A 12,594-nucleotide genomic window follows, 5' to 3' on the forward strand; every position below is an offset into this window, starting at 1 on the left:
TGGGCAGCCCATTCCAATGCCTGATCACCCTCTGGGTAAAGAAATTCTTCCTCATGTCCAACCTAAACCTCCCCTGGCACAACTTGAGACCTCTTGTGCCCTCTTGTCTTGCTGAGAGTTGCCTGGGAAAAGAGCCCAACCCCCCCCTGGCTCCAACCTCCTTTCAGGGAGTTGGAGAGAGTGATGAGGTCTCCCCTGAGCCTCCTCTTCTCCAGCCTCAACACCCCCAGCTCCCTCAGCCTCTCCTCATAGGATCTGTGCTCGAGTCCCTTCACCAGCCCAGTTGCTCTGTCAGCAGAGCCTTGGCTCCACTGGGCAAAATTCTCTTCAGAGCTCAAAAGATAAAATGCTGAGCAGAATGAGCCCTGATCAAGCTGCCAGGTTTGCAGGTGATGCAACCTGGTATCAGGTAGGAGGACTAAAAAATTCCAGGAAAGACCCGAATATCAAAAGTCCCAAGTCACCCATTGCAACCCTCTGACAATAATTAATGGAAAGAACCCTTTACTATAGAAAAAGCTGGAAGAAAAAGGGAAAATTAGCAGCAGCATCAGAAGCAGCAGGGAGATGGAGCAGCCTGCCAAAAGCCTAAGGAGAAGCAGACAGAAGCAAAGTCACAGTGGGCTTTCCTTAATCGTTTTCCTTTCTTCCCTTAATCTCCTTTCCTGCAATGATTTTATTTAAAAACCTCTCCCCTTGCAAGCTTGCCTCCTGTTATGATCCCAGCTATTATTTTAGATTTTGATGGTGAGGAAAAAATCAGCTGCTACTCACAGATGTCACAGGAATTTACAAAAAGAACAGGCTTTGGGATTGAAGCCAATTACAAAGATTTATTCCAGGGAAAGGAGACAATAACACCACCTTTAAAAGAAAAAAAAAAACAAAAAACAAAAAACAAATTGACAAGAGAGGAGATTTTATCTAAATTAGGAGAGAGTCGTTAAGAAAAGGAAAGAAAAACAAGAGAACAATTAAATTTTAACACCATCCCCCAGCCCTGGCCTCTGGCTGGAGGGGAGGGGGGTGTAGGACCCCCAGTTCCTGCTTAGTTGATGTTCTCTGATTTTTTTTGCTCTGCTGAGGCTGTCCCGGAGCTGAAGACGAAGTGGTGAGAGAAGGGAGGGGAAGAGAAAGCCCAGGTCTTCTCCTTTTCTCTTGGAGTTTTTATATAGCAAAAAGGGGGTCTGTCTTTTCATACATCCCTGGCACACAGACTTGCAAAGATGACACACAGATTTGCCATCCTAAGTTCTTTTAATTATTATTATAACTCTTTTAATTATTGTCATCTTTCAGTCCTTGTTACCTTGCTAGATTTATTATCTTCATCTCAACAGCATATCAGGAGGTGACCTGATAAGTGGTCTTATCTTCAGGTGCCTGGCAGGCATGATACAAACCAGAAGCTAGTTAAGTTTGGGGTAAAAATCTCTTACTTGAGAATATGTTTGATATATTTTTTAAAAGAGGAGAAAAAATACTGATGCAAGAGACATATTTTGTGTTTTCACAGTGTTTACACCACCCCCCATCAGAAATCTCTCTCTTTTCAGTGTGAAGTCACATTTCCCCCCCTGAAATAAATCATTGTGATTTGCTTAAATCTTAAACCCATCTACCTTTTGCAGTGCCCTTTTTTCAGAGCACACAGTGTGCTGATTTTCTGCTCTCCCAGCCTCACAATTGGGGCAGATCCGGGGTCTCCAGGTCCTTTCTTCATCTGAATTTTCAAGGAGCCTCCAGACCTGGGACAGAGCCTTGGCTGCCCTTCTGGCTTTTTGTCTTTTCCTTGGCTGCCCTTCTGGCTTTTTGTCTTTTCCAGGGGAAGGCCATCAGCCTCTGAGTGCCTTCAGAACCCGTGGCTCCAGGAGACAGGTTTGGACAGCAGGCAGCAAGCCCTGGTCACCTTCCCCACCACCAAACTGAGGAATTTCCTCACCGACCGGGAAAAGAAAAGGGGGATGCTCTGCTCCAAGTACGGCCTCATGGTTGCACAGTGATGTGGGATGTAACCAAGGATGTCAAGTTTGTCTCCTTCCTCCCCTTCCACCCTTAGTGTTTGGCACCAAAAGAAGTCCTGCCAAGTTGCTGTGCATCAGCTGAGCTTGCTGGAACTGCACTTTGGCGATGCAATTAGCAGAATTCAGCAAATTAATGCCCATTTCATGCATTGCCAGGAGGTAAGAAGGGAAATAGAGACCTGACAGGGCTCAGCTGACTAATGGGAACTTGGCAGTGTGTGTATCCCTTGGTTGCATGCTCCCTGGAATAACCAGGAAAGGTTTCTGATTTGCAGCTTTGCAAATCCTTCCCTGTGGTCAGGAAGGTTGGAGCTGTGCAAATGCTGGGCACTGATTTCTTCCCCTGGCCCCAGGCTGTGGTAACCAGACATGATTTCAGGTGTTACTCCACTGCTCATCCCACACTGACCATCACAGCAAGGGTTGAGTGGCTGGTGGGTTTTCTGCTTGCCTCCAGTCCAAAAAAAAAAAAAAAAAAAAAAAACATCTATGAGCAGCAAAGATGGGGGGAAAAGGGAAAAGTGGAGCATATTTTTTTGGACTGGTGTTAGAAATGTATCTTCAGGCTTTGGGAACTGGGAGAAGTCATGAGTAACTTGGCCTGAGATGACAGCTGACCTTGGTTGGAGCAGAAGGTTGGTTCAGAGACCTCCTGAGCTCCCTCCCAACCTTCCTTGTCCTGTGATCCCATGTTTTGCCAAGTGCCAGGCACAAGGCTGGTGTGATGGGACTCTGCAAGCATCCATTGGCAGCCAGGCTCAGCAGGACACTGACCAAGCCAAGTTCTCCACCATCCTCATGGACCTGACAGAAGATTAAGTCCAGAATTCTTCCCATTGTGAAGCAAGAAGAGGCTGCAAAGGAAGGAGCTGTGTGTAACCTGTGTGACAGTGATACCACAGCCACCTTAACCCTGGCTTTTCTTGTCCTCTGAGGACCCTCTTTCCCACCCAAGTCAGAAGAAACAAGCAGAGCCTCCATAAAAGCAGCCTTGTAGCACAAGGTGTGTGTGGGGAGGGCTACAGCAAGGAGGTTTTCCAGCAACTGATGATTTTACATCCTGCTTCTGCAAGAGGCCAGAGCTTGCTTGGCTTTGAGAAGAGTCACTGCTCTCCCTGGGGTCCAAATGGACCCTCTGAATGCTGGGGCAGTCCAGCTCCTGCTCTCTTAGAGCTCAGGCCACTGCTGTGTGGCCTCAGGAAGTCACCAGCTTACCAGCTGCACATTCACTATCCTGTCTGCAGAGCTGACCAAGCTCCTAAAAGGTTTCAAGTCTTGAAAACACCATAAAATCTGTTTTTTTGGGGCTGCATGTGTTTGAGGCCTCCCATTAGACCTGGATGTCAGACTTCCCCATCACAAAGGATCTTACAGCAACTCCTCACCTGTCTGACTCTCTCTGCATTGAATTATCTTAATTAAGAAGAGGGCAAAGAACAAACCCACAGCTGCAATTCTGGAAGAAACCAAGCTGTGATTTGGTGGATGAGCATCTCTGGGACAGGTAATCCCTCTATGGCCAGGATGCTGACACACAGAGCATTTAGCTCCATGGCTTTCCCCAAGAGCAGGGCTAAGATAGGCTTGTGCAGAAAGAAAGCCTGTCCTGAGCATACCCAAGCTGCCAGGAGGTGGTGGCACTGGTTCATTCCAGCCTTGCTTTGTTCCCTGTCAGAAATGCTCACCAGGTTTGCCTGGTTTCACTGGGTTTGCATCCCTGGGTCCTGCCTCCCACATTCCCACAGGTGCTGGGGATTTGTGGGATTCACTCGGCCACCAGAAAGCAAGGGCAGCAAGCACAAAAAACAACCAGGACCTTGTCACAAGCAGATGTTGTATCACTGGGAGACATTTCCCACTCTCAGTCTGGGCTGCTCTTCTCTGGGGAGTGCCCAGGAGCAGCTGCCAGGAGATGTGGTACCAGCAGTGGCACTGACAAATGCCACCTGTATTAATTCCTCAAAAAAAAAACCCAAACAAAAAACAAAAAACCTGAACTTTCATGTTCTTCTTGCTCCTCCAAAATCTGCCTTCCTTCACCCTGGATGGCATTAGCTGTGTCACTGCTTTGCACTTATAACCCCCATGTGCCTTTGAGCTTCTCTGAGGTGTGTGATTTATTTTTTGGTGTCCTTGAGTTTCTCCTGGTTTCCTTCCAGGCAGAGTAAGCACAGGATTTCTTCGTGCTCTATCTGGCTGCATTTATAGGGACAGGGAGAGGAAAGCAGCTGCTAACACATTACATTTTTAATGCTAGAAGTGATGCTGTTTGATCACGGGGTGGTCTTTGGTTTCACACCTTTAACCTGGGTTTTCCCAAACTTGAGGCATTCAGCATCACAACTCCTTCCCTTGCACAGTGGCAGAGCAGGAATCACAGCTGAGAAAGGAGATTTCACTGGGGAGGGCAGGCACTAAAGCTTTGAACATCATTGTCCTCACTAAGCACTGCAGAAAAAAAAAAAAAAAAAGAGGTTTTAGGGAGAGATTCCATGCTCAGTTCTCTTGGGGGACAGAGGACTGACACAAGACAGACATTGGGATGACATCTGCCCCCCTCCAAAAGTATTCAAGGCCCTGGATTCCTTCCAGTGTAACTTCTTTTACAAATCCAATAGGTTTTCTGTTTGTGTTGCTTCACACATTGGGATGGAAAGCTCAGTGCCAGGGGACAACCCACGTAGGCATAAAAGTGAATAACAGATTAACTCATTCAGAGCTTTCACACACTCATCAATATTTGACTCAAATGAAGTGATTTGTATTTTATTTTTGCTTTTCCCAACTGCATGCACTTGAGCATGTCTGGAGTCTTTTACAGACTTAACATTGTTTGGTTAAATAAACCATTCTGACAAGGAAGTAAAGCCAGTTTTTTCTGCTGAATCATTGTCATTGTCCTTATTTCTATGTCCCTTTCCCAAATGCAGTCCATGTTTAGTCCCAGATCTGACCTGGGGTCCCTACAAGTGATAACCACAAATATATCATTGTGCATTTGTAGTAAAAAACCTTCATGCAAACCATCCACACAAAAATTTTTCTTGTTAGAGAGTAAGAACACCACTTGGCCAGGATGTTACAATGGTTCTGACCTGCCTGACCATCCCAAGGCATTACTGGGCATGGTTTGGAGCTTGCAAAGATCAAACCATTGGCCAGGATGCAGGAAGAGCTCCAGCATCATTCTTGATAGCAGAGAAAAGAAATGAACCTATGGGTGATCAAAAAAAAAGAGGTGAGAACTGTGGAGGGAATGTGGAAGTCATGAAAAGGAGCTGGAACTCTTAATGGGAATATTAACTGTGACAGTCAAGCACTGTGCAGTTTCAGGTAAGTTGTTTTGTTTTTTTTTCCCCTTGGCTTTGCCACAACTTTTTGATGTTTTCTGCCTGAATTTCTACCACTGCAAGGTCTGGGCTAACATGAGTGTGGCAATATGGGACAGTTTGCCCTTGACATGCAGTTGCAACATAAAGCAGAATCTGGCTTTGATGTTTAGACAGATGTGAAAATGTTTGAGTTTCGGTCCTTCATCAGACACCATCTCCAAAGTCCAAGGTTAGAGGCAGTGTTAAAAATCAACCCCTTGTCCTCTGCACAGTCAAGGCTGAGCTTTAACTTCTGGAAGGACTGGGGTGGTCAGAGCCCCCATTATTGAAGGAAAAAAAAAAGCAAAGCAGACCTTGTAGAACAAAGTTCTATCTAGTGGATAAGCCAGAGATATTTGGGGACTCATAAGGTCACAGTGGCTGTAGCTCATGAGGCAGTGAGGTTGTTTTCCTATGCCCCACTTTAGTTTTCCAGCCCTTTCCCATTCCTTGGAGTCTCTTTGCAGAGGATGGGGTCCAAGTTTGGAGGGAAGCTGGCACTTTCCAAGAGGAATCTTCTGGAAACACTGTCAGCCTCTGGGACTCAAGGTGAAGGACCATCAAGATCCTCATCAGGCTCAAGCACAGCAGCTTGGAAAATCATCCCCTGAAAGGAGGGCATCCTGGTCCTGGCCAGCATGTAAATCCCAAAGTTCTTGGGACATCCCATAGTTAGGCTTGGGCAATGATTTGGGTAGAAGCAGGGGGGTATTTTGGTGCTGGGGGGGATCCTTGCTCAGCTGGACACAGCCACAGTTCAGCTGTGTTGGGGTTGGTGGGGTTGGTGTCCAGATACACACAGAGTGGGGTTTTTTTATCACCCAAAACTCTACACAAGATGCAGGGTTTTAAGGCACAACTTCCTGCATCCCTGGAAAGTCAGGTGGGCACATGCATCCCTGACCCAGGGAGGCAGATGGAAATGGTTCCATGGGTTATCAGTGGTGTTTGGAACTCCCTTCTCCTCTCATCAGTGTTGTAAATAAGACTGGAAAGATGTCTCCTTTTCTTAAACATGGACTGGGAAGGAACTGGCAGTGTGTCCTTGCTCAGTACCTTCCACTTCTGCTCCCATCAGGGATCTCAGCAGATACAAAAAGGAGGCTACAGACAAGGCCCAAGGAAATTCTTGTGTGTATGGAGAGGGTATTTGTTGTTCTTTGACCTTCCTTAACCAACCACAAGGATTTAAGGAAAGGAATTTAATAAGATAACAGGACAGACTTTGCTGAGCAGGTGCAGGGTGCAATCAGAAAAGTGTGTAGGCCAGGACCAACCATCTTTTTACACACAAACAGCCTTTTTTGTCCTCTTACCCCTCTATTTTCCTCCCCAAATCACCTAAATCCCTCTTTTTTCTGACCATTGGTTCCCTCCTAAACATCCCAGAAATCCTGTGCAATCCCCAAATGCTCCTCCCCTCCACTCCATAAGATGTCCCCAACCCCTTCACAGCAATCCCCTCTTAGTCCATATAGTGATCCCAATGCCACACCTTGATGGGGCTCAGCTGGGACAGCCCTGAGAAGGAGATGGACAAAATATTTGCTCCTTGGAAGTCTTGAGTTTGGGCTCCCACCTGCCAGTATGCTCATGTGAGGCTCTGAGCTTGTGTAGATGGCATTTTGGTGGCCTTATGGTCCCCAAGATGGGTCTGGGAGTAGCCTGGCAGGGTGTTATTTGTCTCTCTGTGCTCCCCTCCCTGATAAGGAAAGGAGAGAGAATGAGAGAGAGACTGATGGGTTGGAAACTACACAGCTGTAATGAAGCAGGAATGATATTAAAGGGAAAATTTATTAAATATGTAAAAAATATACAGAAAAATGATACCACATTCCTCCCCCTTTTCAAATCTCCACCGAGGCTGCAGGGCAGCCCTGGGAAAGTCCAGGCTGGAATCCTGGGGTCAGCAGGAGCTGGAGGCAGGAACACACAGATTCAGGCTGGGATGGATCAGGAGCACAGGCAGAGGAAGGGATGGAATCCTCCCAGGATGCTGAAGCAAACAGGGACAGGTGAAGAAGGCAAAAAAAAGGGTGAAAAAGAAGGGACTTGACCCTTAGGATCCCCCAAATTTACGTCGAGGGTGAAGCATATGGGATGCAATACTCCATTTGGTCAATTTTGGTCATTTCTCTTGTCCACTCCTCTCTAAAGGAGGTTTGCAGGTGTGACCCCTTTACTCCTTTTCTCCTTCCAGAGCATGCGATGTTCCTCAGAGCTGAGCAGTGTCCCTGGTTCTGCAGCCCATTCCCAGCTGTAACTATAAACACCCAGAGTTATCAGTCCCAGAGCAGCCACTGACTGAGAAACTTGCTGTTCATTTCAGCAAGTGCAGCTCCTTACAAGAGACTGAGCTGAAAGCAAAATTACAAGACAGAAAATTAATTCTATCCTGGCCCAAACCAGAGATGTAGAGCAGTGACACACGTGGAGGAGTTCAGAGAAAACCCAGCACAAGCGTTCAGCAAACAAGATCCTACACAAGAGTGTTGGCTCTGCCTGGATCTGATAACCATGGGATCCTGCAACTTAGTTGGCAGATAACACCAGAACACAGCAATGCCAGAGGGACTTCCCAGATTAAAATCTCATCCGGAATCTGAACCGGACATCACGGATGGGCTGCATGGTCCCAAATCCCCAGCGGCTGCTGTCTATTTCTGGGATCTCCTCTTCTCTGTTGACCAGTTCCAGGTCATAGTGGCTCAGCATCAAGAAGACAAACATTTTAATTTCAGCAGCAGCAAAGAACCGCCCAGGGCAGATGGAAACTCCTGCCCCCCAAGGCATGTTGAAGTATTTCAGCCTTTTGCCATTTTTGTAGAAATCTTTCTTGGTGCCATCCGGGTTGATGAAGCGGTCGTACTTAAATTTGTGAGGCTCGGGGTGAATTTCTGGATTCATCTGCACAGACATGTGTGGGAACAGAGCCACCCTGTCACCTCTACGGAGGGTGTACTCTGTCCCACTGCTCATCTTAAGGCTGACATCCTGGAGGACAGCTCTGACCAGCACTGGGGCTGCAACCAACCTTAGGGTCTCTTCCAGAGCACTGTCCAGAATAGGAGTCTGGTTTAACATGTCCCTGGTGATGTTAATTGGTGGCCTTCCTGGCTTCACCTCCTGCCCGTTCTCTCTTGACACTTTATCTACCTCCTCCTTCACAGCTTTCATAGCTTCTGGATGCTTCATCAGGTACAGGAGGACCCAGAAGGCAGTAGGACCTGTGTTGCCTTGGGATGCCCAGAGCAGCATAAACATGAACCGATCCCGCATGTACTCGGGAACTCCCTTCTCTGCCAGGAGCTGCTCCTGCTCTCTTATCCACCCACTGATGTTATCCTTCTGCCTGCTCTTCTTCACAGACAGCATGCTCCAGAAGAGCCTCTTCAGCCTTTCAGCTTCTAATTTGTCCTTGGGAGGCAACACAGCGTAGGCCAGGCGAGGGAAGAGGTGATCATACTTCCGAAATTCCTGGAAGACTTGGTTGGAGTGGATGAGGTCTTGCTCGTTAGCTTTCTCCTTGCTGCCTGCCCCTTGGTGAGGCTCAGTGCCATAGAGAGCCAGGTACCCAGCCCTGAAGACAATGTTGTAGCAGTAGTGGAAGAGGCCATCCTCCTGCCACACTCTCCTCTCCTCTCCTGAGCCCAAGTTGAAGTGCATCAGCTTCTGAAAGTTCTCCATGGTGGATTGGGTCATGGCCACGAGCCCGTCCCCCATCAGATGTTTTGTGCTGGCTGCATGAATTACATTCTGGCTGCCTTCTGGGGCTTTGTAGCCAAAAACTTGCAGCACCAGTTTAGCTGCAAAAGTCTTAAAGTCGAGTCTAGATCGTGATTCCTTCACGATGGCTCCGAAGCAGAAGGGATCCATCACAAAAGTGAAGTAATAACCCCCCAGCAGCACCGTGAAAATATCCCCGTGTTTTCTCTGCATCCTTTTTAGAAACTTTGAGCTGTCCCTTCTGAACTCCAGTGCATAGCCCAGCCAGGGAATGAAACCTTTGTCCAGAGGAGGTTCATGGGGTCTCTGTCTCCGAAAGACACCCAGGAGGTAGAGCCCCCCAAGCAGTGATGCTGCCAGGGTACAGAGGAGAATCAGCCCGAGTGCCATGAGAGCCCATCCAGGACTTTGGCCCCAGAGCTAAATTGGGGCAGGAACTTGGGTTTTATTCCCAGCCAGCAGCTGATAGGCAGATGCCCACCTGACAGCCTCTGTCCCCATTGGCAGCAAGTGTTTGCTTTTTCCCTGTGGAACAAGCCCCTGCGGACTTCTCCCTTGGAGGGCAGAGATTTTTTAAGGGGGGAGGGAGGTTGCAATCAAGTTGGAATTGTCTGGTTTGTTGGAAGCATCTGCTTTGCTGCAGCTTCAGTAAATTCCCTTTTCTGGGCTGCGTGGAGCCCAGTTTTTGAAAAAGAGGGTTCAGAGAAGTTCACCCAGTGCTTTCTGCCTTTAAGATCAGGCTGTGGGCATGTGCTGCAGGCTGAAAAAAAAAAAAACACTAAAAAACAAGACAAAGAGGGAATGGTGGAAATGCTACTGAAAATGAGCATTTTTAGTATGAGCATACTCACATACCCTCAGGTCATGACCCATACCTGAAGGAATGGGGTTACAGCTGGGCTGATTTAATCTTAAAAGCTAAGAGAAGGGAAAGCCTCCAACATTTTCATGTTCTCCAGAGCTACTAAGATGATTAAGGGAGTGGAACATCTCCCTTATGAGGAAAGGCTGAGGGAGCTGGGTCTCTTTAGTTTGGAGAAAAGGAGACTGAGGGGTGACCTCATCAATGTTTTCAAATATGTAAGGGGTGAGTGTCAGGGAGATGGAGTTAGGCTTTTCTCAGTGGTGACCAGTGATAGGACAAGGGGTAATGGGTGTAAATTGGAGCATAGGAGGTTCAAGTTGAATATCAGAAAAAATTTTTTTACTGTAAGGGTGACAGAGCCCTGGAACAGGCTGCCCAGGGGGGTTGTGGAGTCTCCTTCACTGGAGACATTCAAAACCCACCTGGACACGTTCCTAGGGGATGTACTCTAGGGGGCCCTGCTCTGGCAGGGGGGGTTGGACTAGATGATCTTTCGAGGTCCCTTCCAACCCCTAGGATTCTATGATTCTAGGATTCTATGATTCCAACACAGATTGCCCCATAAGTGCTGTGGCAATGAGCACTGCAAGCCCTAATAACACACCCAAGGGCAAAGCAGAGCAGGTTTGCTTCTCCCAGGAGGGGTGAGGGCTCAGATCATTCCATTTGTTTTGCACCAGATGAGTCTGGGGGCTGCAAATGGCCAAGATCACCTCCTGGCTTGGAGAGAAGCAGCAGCACCCAGATGGACCAAGCCCTTGCTCCTGTGCTGATGCACACCCAGTATCATAAAATGCTTTGGGTTGGAAAGGACCTTAAAAATCATCTCGTTCCAACCTCCCTGCATGGCCAGGGACATCTCCCACCAGCCCAGGCTGCTCCAAGCCCCATCCAACCTGGCCTGGAACACTTGCATGGAAGGGACACCCACAACATCCTCTGTGTGACATCAGTTGTGTCCCCCCCAGCCAGCAGAACCCCCCAATCCTTTGCTCTCCTGCTCCCCCCCTGCACTTGGCAGTTTTATCCATTTGCCCTTCTGCTTCTCCATCTCCCCTGCTCCCCACTCTTTGGGGAGATGGAGCCAGGGATCCTGTATCCCACCCATTGCTCTGTCCCTGATCTGTGCCCCAACCACTGGGATTTGGACCCTGCAGCAGCTCCACCTAAGACAGGGAGTGACATTGTGTGGAAGGAGTGGGTTTTTTTTAAAAAAAAAAAAAGATTTAATAAGATGATGGGACAGACTATGGTGAGCAGGAGCACTGCTTACAGACCAGCAGCTCCTTTTATCCCCTCTCTCTGTTCCCCCCACTTTTGCCCTTCCCCTGAGCACATCCCATCACAGTCCCTCTCTCTATGGGATCACAACCTCCATCCCAGTTTTTGCCTCCATCCCAGCTTTTCCTTCCCAGCTGCTCTCCCTTTCCACATTCCCTCCCAGTGACCTGACCCGTAGAGTGAAGGCCACATCCTCAGCTAAATATTTATTCAGGCACTTATTTATTTTATTTTTTTTTCAGGGATAGCTCCCAAAATTCAAACATTGGGAACACGCTGTAGCAATGTTTGCAGGAAAAGCAGCAGCAGTGGAAGCAAATCCCCCTTTCTAGATCAACTCAGGACCCTCCCCAGCAATAAAATTAAGGTGATGAGCACTTTCTCTTAGATTAAAAATTTTATTTGTACTATTGAAGACAACCCCCATGGTTTCCTGGTGCAATTTAAGGGTCAGGTGTGTTTGGGGTAAATAGAACTTGCATATAGAGGTGAACAAACTATTAATAATGTTGAATTTTAAAGCTGCTTTGCAAAAAGCTTACACATAGATATAAAAATTAATTCTGATTTCCTAACTCTGGCACATTAAAACTTGAAAGTAAATGAGCACAGTTTCCTCTGGTACAACTCAGCACTCTCTCCTGCCATCACTGAAGGTTTTTGAGGATGTTTCTGCTGGAAATTGTGGGAAATTCACCACCACAGCTCCCTGTGAGCTGGCTGAGACTCACATGGGTCATTACTGAGAAAGTTCTCCCTGCTGCAGAAGCTGCCACCAGCACCTTTATGTTGGTGGGGGCTTCCCCCAGAGGGAAAATGCTGAAATCTCTCTGCTCCTGGTAGGACACTGAGCCATTTGTGGAAGGAAGTGGAAAATATTGAATCACAGAGTCATAAAATGGTTTGGGTGCCATTAAATCACAGAAAATCACAGGGAGATCACCTACTTCCAACCAGAGGAGGTTTTGCTGAAAGCCTCATTCAAGGTAAGCACCAGGATCAGCTCCTGGATGAAGGTTGGGGGTAGGGATTCAGCTGGAAGGATGCTGCTGGATTTGATCCTGATGAGTGAGGAGGGGGTGAGGGGCTGTGCAGTCACCCACTCCCCAGCACTGAAGGTTTCAGGAAACAACGACTGATTTGGAGAGCTTCTTACTTTTGGAGCCTGATTTTCCAGAAAAAAAAAATGAGAAAAAGGGAAAAAAAAAACCAAACCAAAACAAAACAAACAAACAAGCAAGCAACAACAACAAATAAATATAATAATAATATAATAAATATTAATTATAAATATAATAATAATTATATATAATATAATATAATAATA

General features: G+C 47.3%; 2 protein-coding genes across 3 annotated transcripts in view; one reads left to right on the forward strand and one right to left on the reverse strand.

Annotated features, from left to right (window-relative positions):
- OBSCN (obscurin, cytoskeletal calmodulin and titin-interacting RhoGEF) overlaps nt 1–4,910 on the forward strand; it is a 223,880-nt gene extending 218,970 nt beyond the window's left edge. For both annotated transcript variants that reach the window (XM_071734574.1, XM_071734575.1), the window contains one exon: nt 1,826–4,910. In XM_071734574.1, coding sequence (XP_071590675.1) covers nt 1,826–2,003 — 178 coding nt within the window. In that variant the 3' untranslated portion in view covers nt 2,004–4,910. The remainder of the gene's footprint in view (nt 1–1,825) is intronic.
- A 2,487-nt stretch (nt 4,911–7,397) lies between these two features.
- CYP8B1 (cytochrome P450 family 8 subfamily B member 1) lies at nt 7,398–9,554 on the reverse strand. The gene has a single exon (XM_071734584.1). The coding sequence runs from the start codon at nt 9,509–9,511 to the stop codon at nt 7,979–7,981; it is 1,533 nt and encodes a 510-aa protein (XP_071590685.1). The 5' UTR covers nt 9,512–9,554; the 3' UTR covers nt 7,398–7,978.
- Nucleotides 9,555–12,594: the final 3,040 nt, after the last annotated feature.

This window comes from Heliangelus exortis, chromosome 2, assembly GCF_036169615.1.
Source record: "Heliangelus exortis chromosome 2, bHelExo1.hap1, whole genome shotgun sequence".
Lineage (NCBI taxonomy): Eukaryota > Metazoa > Chordata > Aves > Apodiformes > Trochilidae > Heliangelus > Heliangelus exortis.

What these genes read in the sequence shown, in the direction of transcription:
- CYP8B1 (XM_071734584.1), bottom strand. Translation starts at nt 9,511, where the DNA reads ATGGCACTCGGGCTGATTCTCCTCTGTACCCTGGCAGCATCACTGCTT.